Source organism: Amblyomma mixtum, chromosome 2 (assembly GCF_055824585.1).
Source record: "Amblyomma mixtum isolate Tamu chromosome 2, ASM5582458v1, whole genome shotgun sequence".
NCBI classification, from domain to species: Eukaryota; Metazoa; Arthropoda; class Arachnida; order Ixodida; family Ixodidae; genus Amblyomma; species Amblyomma mixtum.
Window position 1 is genome coordinate 60,305,250 of NC_143013.1, and position 20,540 is coordinate 60,325,789.

Sequence of the window (20,540 nt, forward strand, 5' to 3'; positions counted from 1 at the left end):
CGGCATGGGCATCGAAGTGGGCAAGCACAGGCGGTGTTTGCAAGCGGTGCCGTAATTCATCGAATGCCTTTTGCTGTTCTTCTGTCCAGGCGAAGGTGACATCATCTCGGGTGAGACGCGTCAATGGGGCAGCAATTCGTGAAAAGTTTGCAATGAATCGGCGGTAATAGGCGCAGAGTCCCAAAAAACGCCGGACTGTCTTCTTGTCGGATGGAGTAGGGAAGTTGGCGACGGCTGCAGTTTTGGCGGGATCGGGCTGAACACCTCGACGGCTGACGACGTGGCCCAGGAACAGGAGCTCTTCGTAACCGAAGTGGCACTTTTCAGGTTTCAACGTGAGGCCGGCAGATCTTATAGCCCGTAGCACGGTGGAAAGGCGTTGGAGGTGTTCCTCGAACGTTGGGGAAAACACAATAACGTCGTCCAGATATACTAAACAAGTTTGCCATTTAAGGCCGGATAAGACTGCGTCCATCATTCGCTGGAATGTCGCTGGAGCGGAGCACAATCCAAACGGTAGGACCTTGAACTCGTATAGTCCATCCGGTGTGACAAACGCAGTCTTCTCACGGTCCCGTTCGTCTACTTCGATCTGCCAATAACCGCTTTTGAGATCGAGCGAGGAGAAGTAGCGCGCATGGCGCAGCCGGTCCAAGGAGTCATCAATGCGTGGTAGCGGGTAGACGTCTTTTTTTGTGACCTGGTTGAGTTTGCGGTAGTCAACACAGAATCTCAGACTGCCGTCTTTCTTCTTAACCAAGACGACAGGTGAAGCCCAGGGACTCCTCGATGGCTGTATGACACCGTCATTCAGCATTTCGTCTACCTGCTGAGCGATGACTTCGCGTTCCCGCGGTGACACTCGGTATGGGTTCTGTCGGACTGGTCGGATACGTTCGTCGGTTATTATGCGGTGCTTGGTGAGGGGCGTCTGCTTGACCGCGGAGGCAGACGAGAAACAGTCTTGAAACTGAGAGAGCAGCCCGACAAGTCGATCCTTCTCGGTAGGTGATAGAGCGGGGTTCACATCGAGGGCGAATTGGGCCGGTCGGCTGGCAGATGTCCCGGTCTGGAGTGCGATGCAATCAGAAGTTTCGGCGATATCTTCCAAGTAGGCGACCGTGGTCCCTTTGGCGATGCGTTGTCGCTCATTGCCGAAATTGGTAAGGAGTACATCCGCGAGGCCGTTGGTCGGATGGACGATACCGCGGGCAACACAGACGCCGTGATGGAGCAGCAGCTCAGTGTTCTGTTCGGCCACCCCTGCAGCACTCGACTGGTCGTCGCACCTGACGGTAACGAGAGTACATGAGCGTGGCGGCACGGTTACATCCGCGTCAAGGATGCGCAAAGGTGCGTGGCGTCGTTCGGCGTCTGCGGAAGTCGGTGCAGGCGGTGAAAACGTGACCAAACGGCGAGGAACGTTAATGACGGCACCATGCTGTCGTAAGAAGTCAAGGCCGAGGATGAGGTCCTTGCAACAGTTGGGCAGAATAACGAAAACCGCAACAAACACGGAGTCGGCAATGGTGACTCGTGCAGTGCAACGCCCTAAAGGTGTCATAAGGTGGCCACCAGCAGTACGAATTTGGGGTCCAGGCCATTCAGTCCGAACTTTTGCGAGCCGATCCGCGAAATTCTTGCTGATTATTGAGAAGTCTGCTCCGGTATCTACTAAAGCAGTCACTGGGTGCCCGTCAACAAGCACGGGAAGGTCGGCGCTAGCTGTGTCATTGGTATGAGGGAAGCTCGGAGTCACGGAATCACGCTGCGGCGGCGTCGCTGTCACGGAATCACGCTGCGTCGTCACGGGGGGGTCTTCGGGACGTCGGTTTCGTTTTTCAGCAACCTGCCCCCCTGAGGTCGCCGCCTTCAGTTTCCCCGGCGTGGGCTTGGCGATCGCCCCCTCAGCGTATCGCTGAAAGTACGACGGCTAGGTGACGAGTAGCGGACGGGAGAAGGTGACCGTTGGCGGCCGTTCGGTGAAGTCTGCTGGGCAGCAAGGTATTCCTCGATTTCCCGAGGTCGCTCACCGAACCGTGGGCGCGGGGCGTGACGTGAAAATCCCTGAAGCCCGAGTTCACGGTAGGGGCAGCGCCGATACAGGTGGCCGGCTTCCCCGCAGTGGAAGCAGAGCGGCCGCTGACGAGGAGTGCGCCAGATGTCGGCCTTCCGGACCGGTGGTTGCATGGCGAGTCCCTGCTGCGGTGGCCGCTGGTAGGAGGGTGGCGGCAGTACGGACGGCGGCTGCGAGTCGAACGGGATAGGCTGCGCGGGAGACACCGCGGGCTGATGGACAGCTGCTGCATAACTCAGAGGGCGTGGCTCGGGCAGCAACTGAGGCGGTGCAAACGCCTGCCGGATCTCCTCGCGCACGACTTCAGTGAGGGCAGCGGGTGTGGGATCAGGCGAGATGATGTGGAGTTTCCGGAGCTCCTCGCGAACTACGTCTCGGATCAACTCTCGCAAAGAGGAATGTTCACTGGCGCTGCACGAAGCGGCCACTGAGCTGAAGGGCTGAACGTACGCAGACTCGTTTCGTCGGGAACGCTGCTGGAGGGCTCGCTCAATGAGGGTTGCTTCACTGATGAAGTCGGCAACGGTCTGGGGGGGATTCCGCACCAAACCAGCGAAAAGATGTTCTTTTACGCCCTGCATCAGGTGGCGCAACTTCGCGGCCTCCGTCATGTCGGGATCAGCCCGCCGACAAAGACGGGTCACGTCTTCGGCAAACATGGCGACGCTCTCGTTGGGCTTTTGGATACGGGCTTCCAGGAGGCGGCGCGCTCGGTCGCGGCGGTCGGGGCTGGAAAACGTATCGCACAGCTGCTGGCGGAAGGCATCCCAGCTTTGAAGACCGGTCTCCCGGTTCTCGTACCAGGTTTTGGCGCCGTCTTCCAGCGCGAAGTATACGTTGCGCAGCTTCATGGCAGAACTCCACTGATTAAAGTTGGCCACACGTTCAAACTGTTCAAGCCAGTCGTCGACGTCTTCAGTAGGAGCGCCATGGAAACTCGCCGGTACACGGGGCTGCTGGAGGGTTAGATGAGGGGAACTCGCCTGCGCCATGGGATGAAGCTGAACGGGGCGGCGGTCGGGAAGGAGACCGAACTCTGGGGAGAGGCCGTGAACGCGGCGGCTGCTGCGATGAACGGGTGTAGATACCAGCGGGAGTCGGTCGGGACTCGCTGAACCGCTGCGAGAAGAGGTCCGGGACATGGGATCTTGAATGCACCTCCACCAGTGTTACGTAGCCGTTGGGGCTCGTAACCGAAACGCTTTAATGGTTGACGTGGACGGCACCGGAGAACAAGCCAAGAGCACCCAGAGGAAGCCGGAACCGATCTTCTTCTTCTTTCACTCGGCGGTGCACGCGACTTGCGAAGAGCAGCCGCCTAGTGGCTGCTTGTGGAAACGTATCAATATAGTGTCCTCAGTCCAGAGTCAGGCATTGAGAGAACTGGCTGGCGACTCTTGCTCATGCATTTGTTTGCAGTCCACCAGTCCACTGACTTGGGGAGCTGGCAGATATTTCGTTCAGGGAAATTTACTCATTCTATAAAGTGCATATGCTGGTACACAAATGCAGCGATCAATCTTTGTAAAGGTTGATGCGAATGTGACCACAGGCCGAATATTCCAGATTAAGCTTTCTGAGAACATTGGTGAAGTACATACATGAGCATGTTCATGATGCCAAGCTGGTTTAGCTGGTTGTATGTGTATGTTTCAGGGGATGAATATACATATACGCAACTTAGCCTAAGATAAATGGCTTAAGTGTTTTCATGGAATGTAGAAACAAGAAAGCAGTTTTTCGTAGTGCAAACTTCTGTGCCTCACATATATTGTGTTTTGTCCTTGCATATTCCAGATTATTTGGTGCACAGCACTGTTCCCGTACCTCATTCTCTTCATCTTATTCATTCGTGGAGTCACACTGGAGGGGGCTTCTGAAGGTCTACTGTACTACCTGCGTCCTGACTGGAGCAAGCTAAAAGATCCAAGGGTATGTTAAACTCCTTTAGTTTACTTCTGGTGAATGTGGAGAAGTCTGGTGATGCTTTCAGACTCTTCATGCCTGATATGTTGAGTGCAAGTTTAGCTTTACTAGCAAGATAAAACATACAAAATATTGTTACAACAAATGCATTTTAATACTGCTATTTCTTGACATGCAGTCTGGCTTGGTTCAGCACATATATAGGGCCAGGCCCATTACATGTGTCATTTTTATTGACTTCTGTTGTGTTAGTTTTTTTGTACAATATAATGTCACACAGGTAGTTTCTTGTTGATAATAAAACTAACAGCAAACAAATGCTTAAGGAAAACAATACAGCATTGAGCAGCCCAAAAGGTTAACAAAAAATGTAAGACAGTCTGTATTCAGGTACGGCAGACAGCCTTTTTACATCACTTGCCTTTGAGAAAGTCACAACACCTGCTCTTTACAAACAAAGTATATTCATTCACACTTACATTCCACCCGTAAAATGAGCACGAGCTAAAATTAACTGTCATATGGCCAATGCAAGGTAGCATTCACATTGTTGTCAAGCAAAGTGTACACGTTTTCTTTGTTATTTTTCTTCACTGCCTTGGATGTGCTTTGTTGACAATGGGGCCCCTTTGTCGGGCGGTGAATGAGCGGTGAATGACAGTAAGGGCTGACAGCTCAATTTCTTGACATGTCTCCCATGTCTGCAGGTCTGGATCACTGCTGGGACGCAGGTGTTGTTCTCGTATGGCATCGGCATTGGTGCGAATGTTGCGCTTGGCAGCTACAACAAATACAACCACAACTTTTACAGGTTCGTGCTGATGGCCAAACTTACATTTATAACTGATAACTGCGGTAATGGTGGCTGCTCTTACTAAGCATGCTTGTGAACTTGGAAGTTATTTCATGCTTCTTGAGATTTAATTCAGAGTTACTTTCAGTGGGGGATATTTCTATCTTTTCAACTTTTGGTGAGAAAAAGCACTAAAGTAACTATTTTTCTGTTTAATACTTATAATTGTCACAGCCTATCAACATTTTTGGGAATGCACAGGTTGACTGCTAGCTACATTTGTTCTAATCAGATGCTTTCTTCAGATCAGTCCTGCTACTTATACACATACCACATAAACGCTTTTTTTTTTTCATTTGTCTGCCTAGCAATGACACCAAGAGGAAATGAGTTAGCCTCAGAATTCAGACATGATACCATAGCTAATGTATATGGCTTGAAAACAATATCGGATTATGTATGTTCTTACGATCACATGCAACATTCCTGACTTTGTGTTTGTTGTTTGCAGGGATTCCATGATAGTGTGCTCCATCTGCAGTGGAACAAGTCTTTTTGCTGGCCTGGTCATATTCTCAGTTCTAGGTCACATGGCCCACCTTCAAGGCAAAGATGTCTCGGAGGTTGCACGATCCGGTAGGCTGTGCACCAGATTGCTTTGCGCACAGTTTTTAGGCAGTGACTTGAACATGTGACATGTTAAACAGAATACTTTGGTCACGGCCAGAGCAAAACTGTTTAGGTTTTCACTGCAATCTTGTTTGGACTGCCCTGCCTTCACTGTTATTTCGTTACTGACACTTGCACAATATCAAGGAATCGCACGAGAACAATTTGTATAAATGTTTTAAATTCTAACGAGTAAGGCATGTACAGAATTCTTATTTATTGATTTATATGATATATTGTTGCTTCTTTGCACTGGATAATATGCTGCTTGAAAATTTCATTTGCCAAGGGCCTCTAACAATCCAGTACCCCAACCACAGGTTATTGCTTTATGTTCAAAAGTAATTGTACAGTAAATTAATTTACAGTACTATCCAACACATCGGAATATTATCACAGGAATATTGGAATATTGTCACAGTGACACAGTAAAACATTACGCATTGTCACAGTAAGATGGTCGGCATAATTGAGGAAAGGAGAAGCTAAGAAGAAGCAATATTTTACATTCCTTAATGCATAGCCATTAGTGATTTAAAAAATGTTGCCCAGCGCATGACCATGTCATGACAGAGCGTAGCATGCGCAGCAGACTAATGAGCTGGTGTCTATATATAATTTGTAGCAAATTTGTTTTATTGTTTAAGTGGCACGTAGACGGCAACACCTCATGCAAAGTTTAGCTGTGTAAGGGAGAGAAATGGCAGTGGAAATTTATTTATTTATTTACAGAATACCTGCGTCGCCTCGAAGGCATTATTGCAGGGGAGACAGTTTCAAAACAACGTATTCATTTTCACACAAAAAGCAACAAGAACATTAAGCGAAGTTAACATCAAAGTAAAACAAAACAATAAGTGAACATTATTAAAGGTAACAGAAATCTTGAACAATAGTAGGAAAGAATTAGATTGTCAGGAATACAGTCGACAATAAAAATCGCGATTATCAAAGACTGAAACACACTCTTCCGGCAGCAAGTTCCAGTCTTTCACAGTTTGTGGAAAGAATGATTTAGAAAAACTGTTTGTGTTAGTATTGTATTCGCGCACCTTCTTGGAGTGGTCGTGCCGAGTCGAGACGTAAGTTGGTTTCAAAAGGTAGTTACGGCTATCAATTCCTGTTTGATTATAGAAGATGCGGTGGAAGAATTTAAGTCTCAAATTTTTTCTTCTGATGTTTAACGGTTCCCAGCCCAGCAGTGATTTTATCTCAAATGTCTTTCATAGTGATTTTTCTGCCTAGGCTGGCCATGCTGTCTCCTGTCTCCTGCTTTCATGCATGGGCATAACAAAATAAGGGGCATGTGGAAAATTTTTGCCAGCAAGAGGCGAGCTGCGGTGTTTTCAATGGGTCGGAAGAAATGCAATAATCATTTCATGCTATCGCACATTGTTCTCACTTAGGTTATTGGGTTCAGTTGCACAAAGATGTCAAAATAAGTTGGTATAAAATGAATACATATAGGAAGAAACTAGCCATTTTGTTCTTTGTTTCCATGTAACTGACTCGTGAAGACAGACGATGGACAAGATTGTTACGGGAAGTTCAGCGAGTCACAAAGCCAACAATTGTGGATGTCAAAAATATGTGCATATGCGCCAGAAATGTAATGGGATGGTATTTACATTGAAAATTCTCTTAACCTTTAGAGACGTGTCAGAATGCAAGTTTCTTAGTTCAGGCCCAATTGCAGCCTTCATATTGGGCAGTATAAAAACGTAAGCCTGCAGAAATACAATGAAAGTTCACGCTTTCTTGCACACTTTGAGCATCGTGGCCACTAGCAAGAGATTGATACTGCACTACGAAAGTTCAAATGGTCTACTCTGAGTGCATCCAGGTTTTTTCACCAGTGAAGTGTGCACTCACCCAAACTGCTCTGCATCTGCTCACTGCGCAGGCCCCGGCCTGGCTTTTCTGGCCTACCCCGAGATGGTGGTGCAGTTGCCCTTTGCACCGGTCTGGGCAGTCCTCTTCTTCCTCATGCTCATTGTGCTGGGTATCGACAGCCAGTTCTGCACCGTCGAGGCACTTGTCACGGGGCTCGTCGATGAGTTTGCCTCCACGCTGAGACCCTACCGACGCCTCTTCACCCTGAGCGTCGTTGTCATCCAGTTTCTGCTGGGCCTACCCCTGGTCACCCAGGTATGAGCATGTCATGTGTGGCTCCAGACAGTAGCAATTGTGTAACAGCAACAGTCATGTACAGTAACAGCCAGCTGTGCAGAGTAATGGTCATGCACGGTCATCGTTCATGTGACAGAAATGTCTTTCAAAAGGAATGATTTCACAAATGATCATGTGACAGTGGTCGTTTATCTGGCCAAATACCAACAGTCAATTTTGGCATGTTTGGTGAATCAGTGACTCTCAGCTAGCTGCGCAGTGAGTCTGTACTGATTGAAAATTAGTTTTGAAGAAAGGATAGGTAACAGTAACTGTCTCACATCTCAGTGGACACCTCAACCGCACCATGAGGTAAGGAACGAAGGCGGGAGGGTATGAAGAAAGAAGAGGGAAAACGGTGCCGTTGTGGAGGGCTCTAGAAAAATTTCGACTAACTGGGGATCTTCAAAGTGCACTGACATCGCACAGAACATGGACATCTTTCGCATTCCGTCTCCACCGACACGTCATAGTGATGTGACATCTTTTTCGAGAGTGGAGATGGAGAGGAGCAAACTGTACAGGCTTTGAAGCTGTTCTAGGTCTTGTGGGGACTAGACCGCATAGCAATTGATTGTCAGCGATGCTATGCACCTTGCACTGCCTCCTCTCCTACTGAATAAATGTGCTTGTCTTCTTTTTGATATTTTCCAGGGAGGCATGTACATCTTCCAGCTCATGGACTTCTTCTCAGCTAGCGGTGTCTCACTGCTGACTGTCGTCTTCTTCGAGATTGTCGGCTTTGCCTGGATCTATGGTAGGCAAGTGCTGCCCTTTGGCAGCCTTATGTTTTGCTGTCACCTCATGCTGCGAGAGGACTTGAGCCAACCGGGTGTGTGACTCCTATGCCTGCAGGTGCGAAAAGGATCTACGCCAACATCAAGGACATGGTAGGCTTCACGCCAAACAAGTACTTCTTCTTTTGCTGGCTCTTCGCTGCTCCCTGCGTGATTGTGGTGAGTGTGAACTTTCTGTCTGGCTGCTATTGAGCATGTGCTGTCGCGATCTCTTTGTTCAAAGGATCCACAATTGGTGTGTATACATTACACACACTTAAACATCCTTTGTGCCTGCAGCTCAGTGCTCAAATTATCTGGCAAGCTGTACTTTGCGGTCAGATGTCACATAGATTCATTCTAAATGTAAGAGACTCATGGCCATTAACAAAATGCTATTCATTGGTCTGCTACGTGCCAGCTTCGGTTGTTGAGTTGCTCGTAATTTGTGACAGCTAAGCATGGTACTGCCCACTACAGTGGGCACTAGTGGTTTTACTTTCACAAAGAAGCAGCATTGCAACAATAAGGGACGAGAAAAAGATGGAAGACCCACTCTAAACTAAGGTGCATTTCAAAGAAGCATGAATTTGAATACATTTCAATAAACATGCCATTGTACGCATGCACACATGAAAAGTAACATCGAAAAGCCAAGTAACATGCCAAGCTGCATGATAGAACCACCCACAGTCAATAAGTGTATTTCTTGAGGAAACAATGAAACGGAAGTGTGGTAGGAGCAAACTCTGCCCCTTCAGATGGCTCTGCAACCTCTTGTGCCATCTAGTTTCTCCAGTTCTCACTACCACACATCGAGTTGAGCATCGCTCAAAAGATATAAGGCGCCTATCACTGTGGCTTGCTTACTGCACATGCACACCACATGCATGTAAGGAAAAATCGCTTTGTGCATATATAGTGTACATGTTTTAACAGTCTAAACTAACTTTTAGCACTAACACTCATGCTAGCGGTGTGTGATCATCACTTTTAGGCATGTCAAATCGAGAATCAAGAACTAAAAGATGTCAGCATTGTTTACCTCCGCACTTTGTTTGTTTTCGATGGCTGTGTAAATGGTTGAGAAGGAAGAGATACTGCCAGGTTGTTCACTAGCTACTGCTCAGTGACACTGTAGTCCCCTCTTGCATATCATTGTCTTTGCTATTCACTCTTTTGCTTCAACAATCATGAGGGCCAGTCAATGTTCTGATTTCAAAGGCTGCCATACGACAAGATGGTAAAAAAGAATACAGGATCGGAAGTGTAGACTGTTGTTCAAGAATTGAGTGCTGCTGCATTACAATGGCGAAGTGTCAGCTGTTAAATAGAGCTGTCCCCCAACATAGGCAATTATAAGAGCTCTGGACCCTCTTTGGTTTTTATAGCAAAGTTGGTTTTGATGGATATATTTGTGGAAAGAACTGTATGTGCAAGTAAACATACTAAAAATTGACACTTTGTAGCTGCCAACAAAAGACTGTAATGACTCTACATTTGTGAAAGAATTTATGAAATCTGCAAATCCATTATTTGTCGCCAATTTTATCTGGATGTACTTTCACTCAGATGTAGGAGGCTCCTTTTCGCTGCAATGAATTTCCTTAAGCCTGTAGTGTGTCAGGTGTCACCATATGAAGTGCTATTGTCCTGCGTGCAACTGCAGGATAGTAGTAGAAGGCACATAGCAAGGCTCTGTTGTGTCTTTTTGTTATTTATTACTTGCTATATTGCACTCATTTTGCAATTACTGACCAGAGAATCTAAGCAGTTAAGCTCTTGCTCTTTCACAGGGTATGCTGGTGTTCTACATAGCTGTGCCTGAGCCGGTGATGTACTCTGACCACTATGTTTACCCCTGGTGGGGTGAGATGATCGGCTGGGGCATGGCACTGGCTTCCATCATCTGGATTCCAACCTATGCCATCTACTACCTCTGGAACAGCTCAGGAACCCTCCTTGAGGTGTGTGCAAATGTGTACTGGCGTTGTTTGCTTCTCCATGCAGTGAAGGAAGACAGGTTCACATTTATGCGAGTGATGTACATAGGGCCACGGACATATTAATTCATCACTGCATCTGAATGTGCACTAATGTAGCCAGTGCTCAAGTGTGAGCATTAAAAAAAGCCGTCATACATTGAGCTGAGATTCTGTGTGCGATTCCTTTGCTTGACTTCTTACTTATATAAAGAATTTCCCCCCAGTATGTGGTGAGGTTCAGTTGTTAGCCTGCCTATATTGCTCAGCTTTTTATCTGTTCCAGAAAAAAAAAACGTGCTAGCAACACTTGCCTACCAGTGCATTCTACATTTCAGTATAGTTTGTCCAGACAGATACTTTCCAAACAAGCTACCAAGGAACTTGTAGGCATAGGCAATATATACATACGGAAGGGTGCTACCCAGAAGACAAGGAACGAGTGCTGCCATGAACTTTGGCCACCCCCTATATGGAGAGTCCTGTGTGTGCCTTTGCTTGTAGGCTGCAATAACTAGCACCTTTTTATCATATCTTAGCGGAAGATCTGAGATGACTGTTCATCACAGCATCTCATGTGTTGCATTATTTGGAAAAGCAGTTGGGCCATGACAAAGCGCAAAAAACTGAACTTGTCGGTTTGTGGCTTCAATTTTTCTGTTTTGATAAATGGTAAAAATGTGTAGTTCATACAGACACAGTGAGGACAAACTGAAGTTGACCTTTGTCGGTTTGTGGCTTCAATTTTTTGTTTTGATAAATGGTAAAAATGTGTAGTTCATACAGACACAGTGAGGACAAATTGAAGTTGACCTGTATCAATAGACTAAAGCAGTCTTAGCGACAAAAAGACCGCTCTCACTACAACTGAAGCTTTAATATATTAGAAAAGACCAAAATATGAAAAACAAGTGTTGCCATCACCGGCTGATTTTGCAAGTAAATTGCATGTGTCAACATCAAACTTCTTCTGTGGATCCCAGAGGCTATGCCATGCTGCCATTCACTTCAAAATGGCAGCAACCAATTGTTCTCTTAGTGGACAACTTTGAACTAAGTGTTGGGCAAGTTTTAAAATTTAATTTTTTCAGCCATAAATTGGCTTTTTGCCGCTGGACAAATGTTAACAGAATCATAAAAAGCCATGCAATCAACTACTGGGAACAATAATTAGATGGAATTAATTTTAATGCGTGTGGCATGTGGTCAGCAGCAATGTGAAATCTCCTCTCGACAAGCTCTGTTCCCTTGCACTGCGACCGTATTTTAGTGGCGCTCACAGCTTGAAGAGAGCAAAAAAAAAATGCCAGTGGCTTAGCTCTGCTATGAGGATATACAAAGCGTAAGCGGCTAACTGCCAAGCGACGACCTCGGGGTCTGAGTTGAGGTTTTCCAGTCTTCTCCGCCGACTGGCAGTGGCTCGACTTTCTTTAACTTCCATGTAGAGCGCACTGCATCAACCGCATGTCCCGCGCATTGTATACGCACGGTGCGCCCTCCTCGCGCATGCGCAGTAGCGCGCGGCCGTCGTAAGCGCAGCGGCGGGCGCACGTGGCTGTGACGTCACGGCTCTGGAATGCGCCGACCGGCGGAGCGTCGGAGAGGAGCCCGCGCGCCGGCGGCGAGGGCGACGCAGATGCGCCTCTCGTGACGTCACGCGGCTGCCGCGCATGCGCAGTATGGTCGATGCAGAGGGCACGCGAAGCTCCTTCCAACCAGCGTAGTGTAGCTTACACTGCAAAAACCAAGTTGCTATAATGCAGCCTCTTGCTGTTCTTTTTGCAGCGCATCAAGAAAGGAGTGACCCCACAGGTTGTGCCACGCAAGGTCCAGGAAGGCAGCCCCACCTCGGATGAAAGCCTGGCCTTAGAGCCGCCCACCAACATAGTGCGAGTGCTGCTGCAGGAAAAGTCCTGATCACAGTCACCACGCCACCAGTTTCTTGGTCTGAACCTCAGTTGACTTGTTTGCGACAACCCTACAACGTGCGGAAAGGCGGGGTCGAGAACCGGTTTGGCGAAACTTGACAGCGGCTTGTTTCTCTGCCTGTTGGTTCGGCGAGAACACGCTGTCTTCTCTTCACCTTATTCTCTCTTTTTTTTTTCTTCGCCACCCTTATTTTTCTTCTTGTCCTTCTGAAATTCGCCAAACACGTGTAACGGATACAAAACCAACAACAAACACCGGTTCGCGGCCCGTTCCAGTCCTTCCGAAGAAGCAACTCGTGTGCTTAACCAAGGGCCACTCTCGCCCCAGGGTGCAGCAATAGGCATTCGATCACTTGCTGCCACCATAGATGACAACAACGCCGATCGATTGTTGTTTACGGTTTTAGAATACCCCGTCTCGTGGTTAGTGTAGTAGGATCCGGAACAGTTTTATTTCTGTCATAGATGATGTTCCGTGACAGGGGGGGTAGTGGGAGTATGCTGCTATTTTGAAGCAAAACCGAAGAATCAATGAAGACTGTCATTGCAGTGGTAGGCACTGATTCCAACAACCAAAGAGTTCAGCCATCTCAAGGTCTGCGACACAACAATGTTGTTCCTTGTGATTGCCGCACCATTCTGTAATGTGTGCACAGAGAGGGCCACCAATGTTTGACTGCAAAGCAGCAGTACTAAAACAACATGCTGCATGCTATTATCCCACATGCTGCTCTCGCATAGGGCATGTGGAAAGGTGATGGTGAGGAAAATTGTCTAACCAGCGAGAATGTGGTGGCCAAATCTGTTGAATTTGCTTCCATAATATAATAAAACATTTAGCTATCGTGCTTCCCTGCCCCTGGCTGTTGTCATGTGCTGTCAGCTTGACTAGAAGCTGGTCTTCCACTGCGGTCGATACAGGGGCAGAAACTGCTGGCAGTGATGGCAGGGGTCACAGCGTAAATTTGTTTGCACCTAGCATGTCGCAAGTGACCCAAAATGCAGCAGTGCAGCAGACATGCATTGTGGCCGTGATGTGATAAGCCTGGATTACCAAGGGCCTGGGGGATTAAAAGACAACAATAGCCACATTGTCATTGTTGTTGTTATGCCACGTAGTTTCCACAGTAATGTCCTGCATCACTCCAGGTTTCCAGTTGTCATTGTGATACTGTAGTGTCGGCAAGTAGATTGTGTCGATTAGTAGCTAGAGAACTTTGTGCGCACTCACAGCTCACATCGCAAGTTGTGATTATTCCTCCAAAGTATGCGACGCTGCCACTCTTTGAGGCTGTGAAGCAATGATAAAAGCTCAAATACTGCTTGTGCTGATAAGAATTTACGCCTAGGTTTCTCGGGAAGAGAGTTACATTCCTCTCTGTGGGCAAAATCCAAGGCTGCTCTGGGACACTGTTTGGTTGGGTCATGTTAAATTGTGCTGCAGCGTTTTCCTTCTTTCATGCGTAAAATGTGCATGCGCTTCTAGATTTTTCTCGAAATCCAAGGATATGCTTCCATCTCAATATTTCTAGCGAAATTTATGTTGTCGTGACACAGGACAGCAGTATTTCTACAAATCCTATGTGGTGCTGATTATGTCTGCCATTCCATGGATGAATCTCTGCTACGCATTAGCAGCTGCTAAAACAGATATATATGCCTCATTTGTTGCTTTTCACCTGTTGCTAAAGGGAGACAATCAGCAATGCAAAAGTGTTTAATGCATGAACGTTTGCATACCTGAATATCATGCACATTGCATCTGACATACTTACTATTTGTTGTCAGCAGCAAAATTCAACTACCGTTCAGGTCCAAAACTAAAAAAAGCCAACACTGCAATATATTTCACTTGATTGCTCAAGTTACATTAACTGTCAGCCATCCTTTCAGACAGATTTGCATTGTCACAGGAAAGTACTAATTGTGAGAATTACATTTTCTTTTCATCACTGTTGTCCTGTGGAGCATCTGTATATGACATGTAAATAGCATGGAAAAGTTATCACCAACTCACGTAACATGCACCTCTGCGTGCATGAATGTGTATGGACAGCGTGGAGAATTTTGTTTTTCTTTAGTGTTGTATCGAAACTTATTTCTGCCTGTTCTAGGAAAGGTGGGCAAGAGAATGTTCAACGTATTCCTTCTGTCTTGCAGGTAGTGCACTTAAAGAAAGTATGCAGGAAAGAATAATGGCTCTGGATGATTATATCATGAGCACATGCACTTCAGACAGATTTATTGGAAAATTGCCTGTATCATGATAGCCATTCAGTCCGCTGAAAGTGGGGACATAATTATGTTAAATAAATTCTTGTTCTTGACACAAGGCAGTACGAAAAATTTAGATAGCTAGCTGCCAGAGTACCAATGAATCTCCTGGCATTTGTGTAGATTAAATATATACCAAGAAAATGATGCTAATGTGTGAGTAAAATTGGGCCTTTGTCTACAATAGCAATCATATTCATGTTTTCCACTTGAAACCAGCAGCCGTACTAAAGTTTGAATACTGCTAAAATGCTTTGGCTTGCAGGTAGTATTTCAGAGTTGGAGTGTTCGGTCGTGACCATTTATAATGCAGTACAGCATTTCAAGACAGTTCCTCATGCAAATTCTTGTGTGCGCTCATGGACTCATTAAGATAATTGCAAGAGAACGCAACAAACAGGGGTAATATGAGGAACATGTTGTAAATATTAATCTTTGATCATTTTTATTAATAGTGGTAAAGACATATTTGTTATTCATGAACCATTCACGCGCACGAGTTTTATTTTTGCATTCAACTTGCACTGCTGTGAAAAACGCTGTGACCAACGAATTGACATTAGAATGGTCAACACATGTATTCCTGGAATATAAGTCTGCATTTTCATTTGTGTGACAATCCTCACTGCTTTTTATTTTCTTTTTTCCAGTTTTGTATGCATTTCCCTGAACAGTAGCACATCACTTGAATGAACTTCACCGGTGGCATCTGAGTACAGATTTTACTCGAGCATATAATACCCTCAAAGAATGCAGTCACATAGCTTTGCGACATAGCTACAGCATGTATGTTTCCATGGGCGTCTATATATTACCTGTTAGGGCAAAATTCCCTGGAAAATCCGTTTGTATTTTATCCCAAGAACAGGCAATACAGAAGCACTGTACTATTTCATGCGTGTGCTAAAAGATAACTTGGCTTTTTAGTCTTATTTTGGGCGATATTATGCACGAGTATTTTTGCTCCCGAAGGACAGAAACAGTGCTGAAAAATCTTATCTTGTTGATTACCGTGTTCAGAGAAAGAACTTGCTTCCCAGATTCTTTGTTTATATGTACACTGGTTTTGGCTTGGCATCAGTGGGTTGGTTGAACAGTCTAGGTACACATTTAAGGGTCTATAAAAACAAGCCGTAGAAGTATTTACCCTGAAATGCTTGCCACATATTACAATACATTCAGCTATGATTGTCTGAATCACCTCTGATCAGTTCATCGCCTCTAAAGTGCAGTGCATTCAAGTGACGTCTGACTGTTTCTGCTCACTTCTGTCCACTGTGAACTCTGAGTGGGATACTCTGTACATAGCAACATTTGTATATAAGTCGTACATGTACCTGTTTGTGCTCTAGTAAGCTGAAGTGTCAAGTAGGGACAGTGCCTTGGATGTAATTGACGAAGACTAAAAAAGTAAACAGTGTTAAGTATTTTGGTAAACAAGGAGGACACCATATTAACTTTGTACTGTTTAGCTTGGTGTGTGACATGTGAAAAGGTGCTTGCTGAATTGTTCGATAACACACAACAGATGGGCACACAGACGAGAACTGTAAGCAAAAATGGTAAAGCATGTTTGCCAGCATTATTCAGCGATGACTCTATAGTTATTCACGACCAGTCATGATGGTTCAGTGACTATGGTGTTCAGCTGCTGAGCAAAAGTTTCAGGATTTGATATTGTATTGCAATGTAAGTGAAGTGCACAAAGGCTTGCAGGCTGAGATAGAGTGCATATTAAGGGCTAGACTGCTGAGAGCTATCTTTCTCACCTCAACTGGTTTATGGAACAATTCCCAGCTGGTTCCAGTTGGAACCAACTGGGACCCAGTTGGTTCCAACTGGAACCAACTGGAAATTGTTCCATAAACCATTTGGGCTGGGAAAGATTTTCGCCAGGGAGAGTATGTGGTTGAAATGAATTTTGTGTCCTTTTCTGTAAAACAATAAGCTTTACAGATGGGTATGGTCTTGGGATGTAAATTTACATCTGAACTACATGAAGAGCTGGCATCTTCAGATGCTTGTATCTGTCCCTAGTCTCCAGGGTGATAAGCATCTGACAAGTGTGCTAAGTCTGCTGTGCAGACATAGGACATGGTGCTTTGAATCACCTTATCTGCATTTAAAGTAAAGGTAAACAAAAGCCCTGAAGTAGAAAGAAACTGGCCCCTAATTCCTTAATGCTCACTTCAAAAATTGTTTCTATGATCGGAAACCCTCCTTACATTCATTCTGCACACTATTTACTAAAAGAGGCTGGTAGAAGCGCACCATTTGCGATTTGTTTGTAGTCTTCAACGCCAAGTACAGCACAGTGTGCAGTCATGAACAACTGTAATATTCTGTGGCTTGTAGAAATGTGATAATCCTTGCTGAAGTCCCAAAATGAACTTGTGATGTCAAACGCAACATGTGTCCGAAAACATTTTCATGTTCACTGAGAACAACCACACAAAACTTTGTAAAACAGAGAAGCATTATAAAGAACGTGCAACCTCGTTGCCATGCATTCGTTGGAGTGGTACAGTTCTTAATTCATGCAGAGCTCACTAATCAGAAAGGTATGACTTGGTGGTCTGACAAATTAGGTTGCAGGTTGGCCAACATGAGTTGCAAATTTTTGTTGTTTGGAACTGTCATAGGCATGAAGTGTGAGAGATGGCAGCCATGGCCTGCTGACCCCAATGGGCACTGAAACTTCCTTGGACGTCCCAGAGATGTCCAAAACGTCCACGGGAGTTTCAGTGCTCATTGGGAAGTAAGCATATGTCCTGCAGCTAAAGAAGTGCATTATAGTGCCACTGTTGACAGGGCCAGATCAATAGTATCAGATCTCTGTTTACTTGTGCAGTTGAAAAGTACATAAAAGTTATATAGTTTTCAAGGAAATATTTGCGGTGCTATTATAGACTGCACAGGTGTACCACACACTGGCTAGTCAGACAAAAAGTGTTACTTGTTACTTGATAGTCAGTGCACTGTGCATGCATGATGAATTGATCTAGCAAGATGTGTTGTTTTAGGCTAATAATTTATGCTAGCACCTTTGAAATTCAATTGCAGTTGGCTTTCCTCTGTGAATATAGGCATTTCTTGGAGGAACCCATCTTGTGAACTGGTACATTATTTTGCACTACTTGTATCTTCAGTCCCAAGGCACACAATGTACATCCCTTGTAGTTCACCCAAATAGAAATAAAATTGCAATGTGAAAAGAAGCGTTTCACTGTGATGTTTCAACTGCAGGTCTTTGAATGCAGTGCTGATGCTTTTGCTGGTACCAGATAACAGCATCAGATATCCTTAGTTATACAAAATAATCACCTTTGAGCTTTTTAATGTTTTAATGTTTGGGAATATCACAAATATTTCAAACATACAAAAAGGCCCATTAGTATCTGTAGTTACATGTGCTACACTTGCTGCAATATAAAGACATGGTGTCAGCTACATGTGTCCGCATGCACGAGTAGGCTGTTAGAACCAAACTTAAGAAGTGCTGTCAAAAACAAAATGTACGAGATTTCGGATACGTCGAATGACAGGCCGTATCGAATCGTCACAAATCTTGAAAGTCGTGTTCTATATTATAGCAGCATTCTACTCAATTAAAGAACTTCCTTCCAGCGAAATAATCAATATATCTAACTATACGCCACGCCGCGCCACTCCCACACGGCCCTCTTTCGAGCCTAAAGCCGCATCGCTGCGCGACCTAACCAGGAAGAAATTGAGCTGCGTTAGCTACGCGGTCCCCTGGACATCTGCTGGCAGTGCTATTTATAGCAACACGAAGACAGCGTGAAACAACGTGACGAGGGAAGCATGGAGCGTGATTGGGTGCGAAAGGCAAACTGAGCACACCGGACCAGGCCGTAGGCAACTGGTTTTTGTGTCGCGGTAGGCAGTCCTGGTGTGCTGCCCCACTTAGCACAGAAACTACATAAATGTCTCAAAAATTTCTTGACTTGGTTAGTGACCGTATTCTTTTTCCTTTAACTCACTGCCTGACCAGACATATTTTCGTCGTACTATTGATTATTATTATTATAGACACTACATATACATTACAACAATGTTACTATTTTGTTTGGTCAAATTTTAATACACTACTCTTAATGTCTTTTTTTCTAATGTTTATGAAGTGTTACAAACCAACATTGGAATAACCTTGATTGAAAATTTAAGCAATGCAGTGCGACTTTCTCAGAAATATGGTAAGGTAACCTTGAAAGAGCGTGCAGGCACGCCAATTGTGGCGTATATATACTGAGTGTATAACTCAGTCAATGCTTTGCAAGAGCCAACAACGCGGGTAACACTTGAGTTCTATTAATACAGCACAACCTATACATGCAACTCACTCACCTCCAAACGGATATCATGAGGACAAGCTTATACATACAGTGAAAGTGGCGAATCGGTAATAAGCGAAGTTCTCTAACAAAATAACGAGGCTGCGCATGCAGTTTGTGCAGTGCTTAAAGTCACAGGGGTCTCAACCCCCCACCAATGTTAATTGACCAATATGTAACTGGCAAATATTAACTGACCAGCAATGTAGAGATTGCATGAATCCGAAGCAACCGGGTGTTTTCCATTCTAGTTGATTTTCCCTCTGATGGCTAAAGGATGCTTGTTCTTTAGATTCGATATTGCTCAATCACGTTGCTCGAGGACATTTCTGGAGAGGTTAACTTTTTATTAACAACTGATAAAACAAAGAAAGATACAAGCAAGGAGAAAACTTATTTACATTTGACTCACTCGTAGTTTTACCTGACGAAACCAGCCCTAGGTCTCCACCGAAACTGCTGGTTTTAAACCCTATGTCCCCGCCCTTGCTTGAGACAACCATTTAGGTAAATTCACAAACATCCACCCAATAAATTATGGGGGAAAAAAGAAAACATAACCAATCAACTATTGGGAAAGGAAAACACAGCAAATCAATGATTGGGAAAAGAAGATAAGTCATCTAGACCAACACTATACGAGTATGTACGCTCTCCAGTACTAATCTGAGTACCCTCTTTCCTCCCGCGTGAGCTTCGCGAACACTCGCTTTCCCACGGGTGCCACTTGTTTCAACCTCAGGCAAACCCAGGTTCGAGGAAAAGCAATCTTAAAGGCCCATCTATTCGGCGCCGTCCCTCACAAACTGTCATCACAGTAGACGGAGAGACCAGCTGTCGTACAACGCACGCCTCTCGTGTGTCATGTGAGCTGAGGTTGACTCATGCTAATAAGCGGTCATTCGTGTCTGCAGCTCAAGCTGTCGACGAGGTGGGACAAAAGCCACGCGACGCGGATTGTGATGGCTCGTCGCCGCCCGCGTGCGCCCGCCTCGCCGCAAGAACGTGCACAATGGGATGCGACCTTTCGTACGCGCTTCTGGAGGGGTTTGACCTTTCCCGTTTCTCGAAATCCTCCAGGGTGCTTCGATGGCCAGCCGAGGCGAGCGGACAGCAAGACACCCTAAAATTCTCCGCTGTCCGACTCCCCCTATCGCGCTGGGTGGCGACTGTGACTCACCCACTTCTCTGCCGTTGTGCGGAGGGCAGAAAAAAAAAAGAAAATGGGCATTCCCTTTTCGAGGACAGACGAAGTATATGACATGCGATGTTCCAGGGAAGGCAAGGCTCGTAATGCATTGCTGAGGGTAAGTGCCGCTAGTAGCATTTCGCAGATTATCTGAAGCATGCGGAATTTATGCACTGTAAGTTTTCTAAAATAAATTTAATAAAACTAAGATAATAAAACTTTACTGCAAAGCTTGAATTGTAACGTACAAAACATTAAAATTAGCGACGTAGGCGCACGGAGACGGGCACAGTCCCGGATTTTAGAAAACATGTTACTGATTTTTACTAAAAATCATAGCAAAATTTTACGAGATATATAGAAGAAATGGCTTCAAGTATACCGTACTCAAAGCTGAAATCA

General features: G+C 45.4%; 1 protein-coding gene across 2 annotated transcripts in view; it reads left to right on the forward strand.

Annotated features, from left to right (window-relative positions):
- Positions 1 to 17,812, forward strand: part of LOC149359467 (sodium- and chloride-dependent GABA transporter 1-like) — a 67,182-nt gene extending 49,370 nt beyond the window's left edge. For both annotated transcript variants that reach the window (XM_089571681.1, XM_089571682.1), the window contains exons 5-12: positions 3,875 to 4,009; positions 4,711 to 4,814; positions 5,308 to 5,432; positions 7,369 to 7,613; positions 8,289 to 8,391; positions 8,490 to 8,590; positions 10,207 to 10,377; positions 12,178 to 17,812. In XM_089571681.1, coding sequence (XP_089427807.1) covers positions 3,875 to 4,009; positions 4,711 to 4,814; positions 5,308 to 5,432; positions 7,369 to 7,613; positions 8,289 to 8,391; positions 8,490 to 8,590; positions 10,207 to 10,377; positions 12,178 to 12,309 — 1,116 coding nt within the window. In that variant the 3' untranslated portion in view covers positions 12,310 to 17,812. The remainder of the gene's footprint in view (positions 1 to 3,874; positions 4,010 to 4,710; positions 4,815 to 5,307; positions 5,433 to 7,368; positions 7,614 to 8,288; positions 8,392 to 8,489; positions 8,591 to 10,206; positions 10,378 to 12,177) is intronic.
- The last annotated feature ends 2,728 nt before the right edge of the window (positions 17,813 to 20,540 follow it).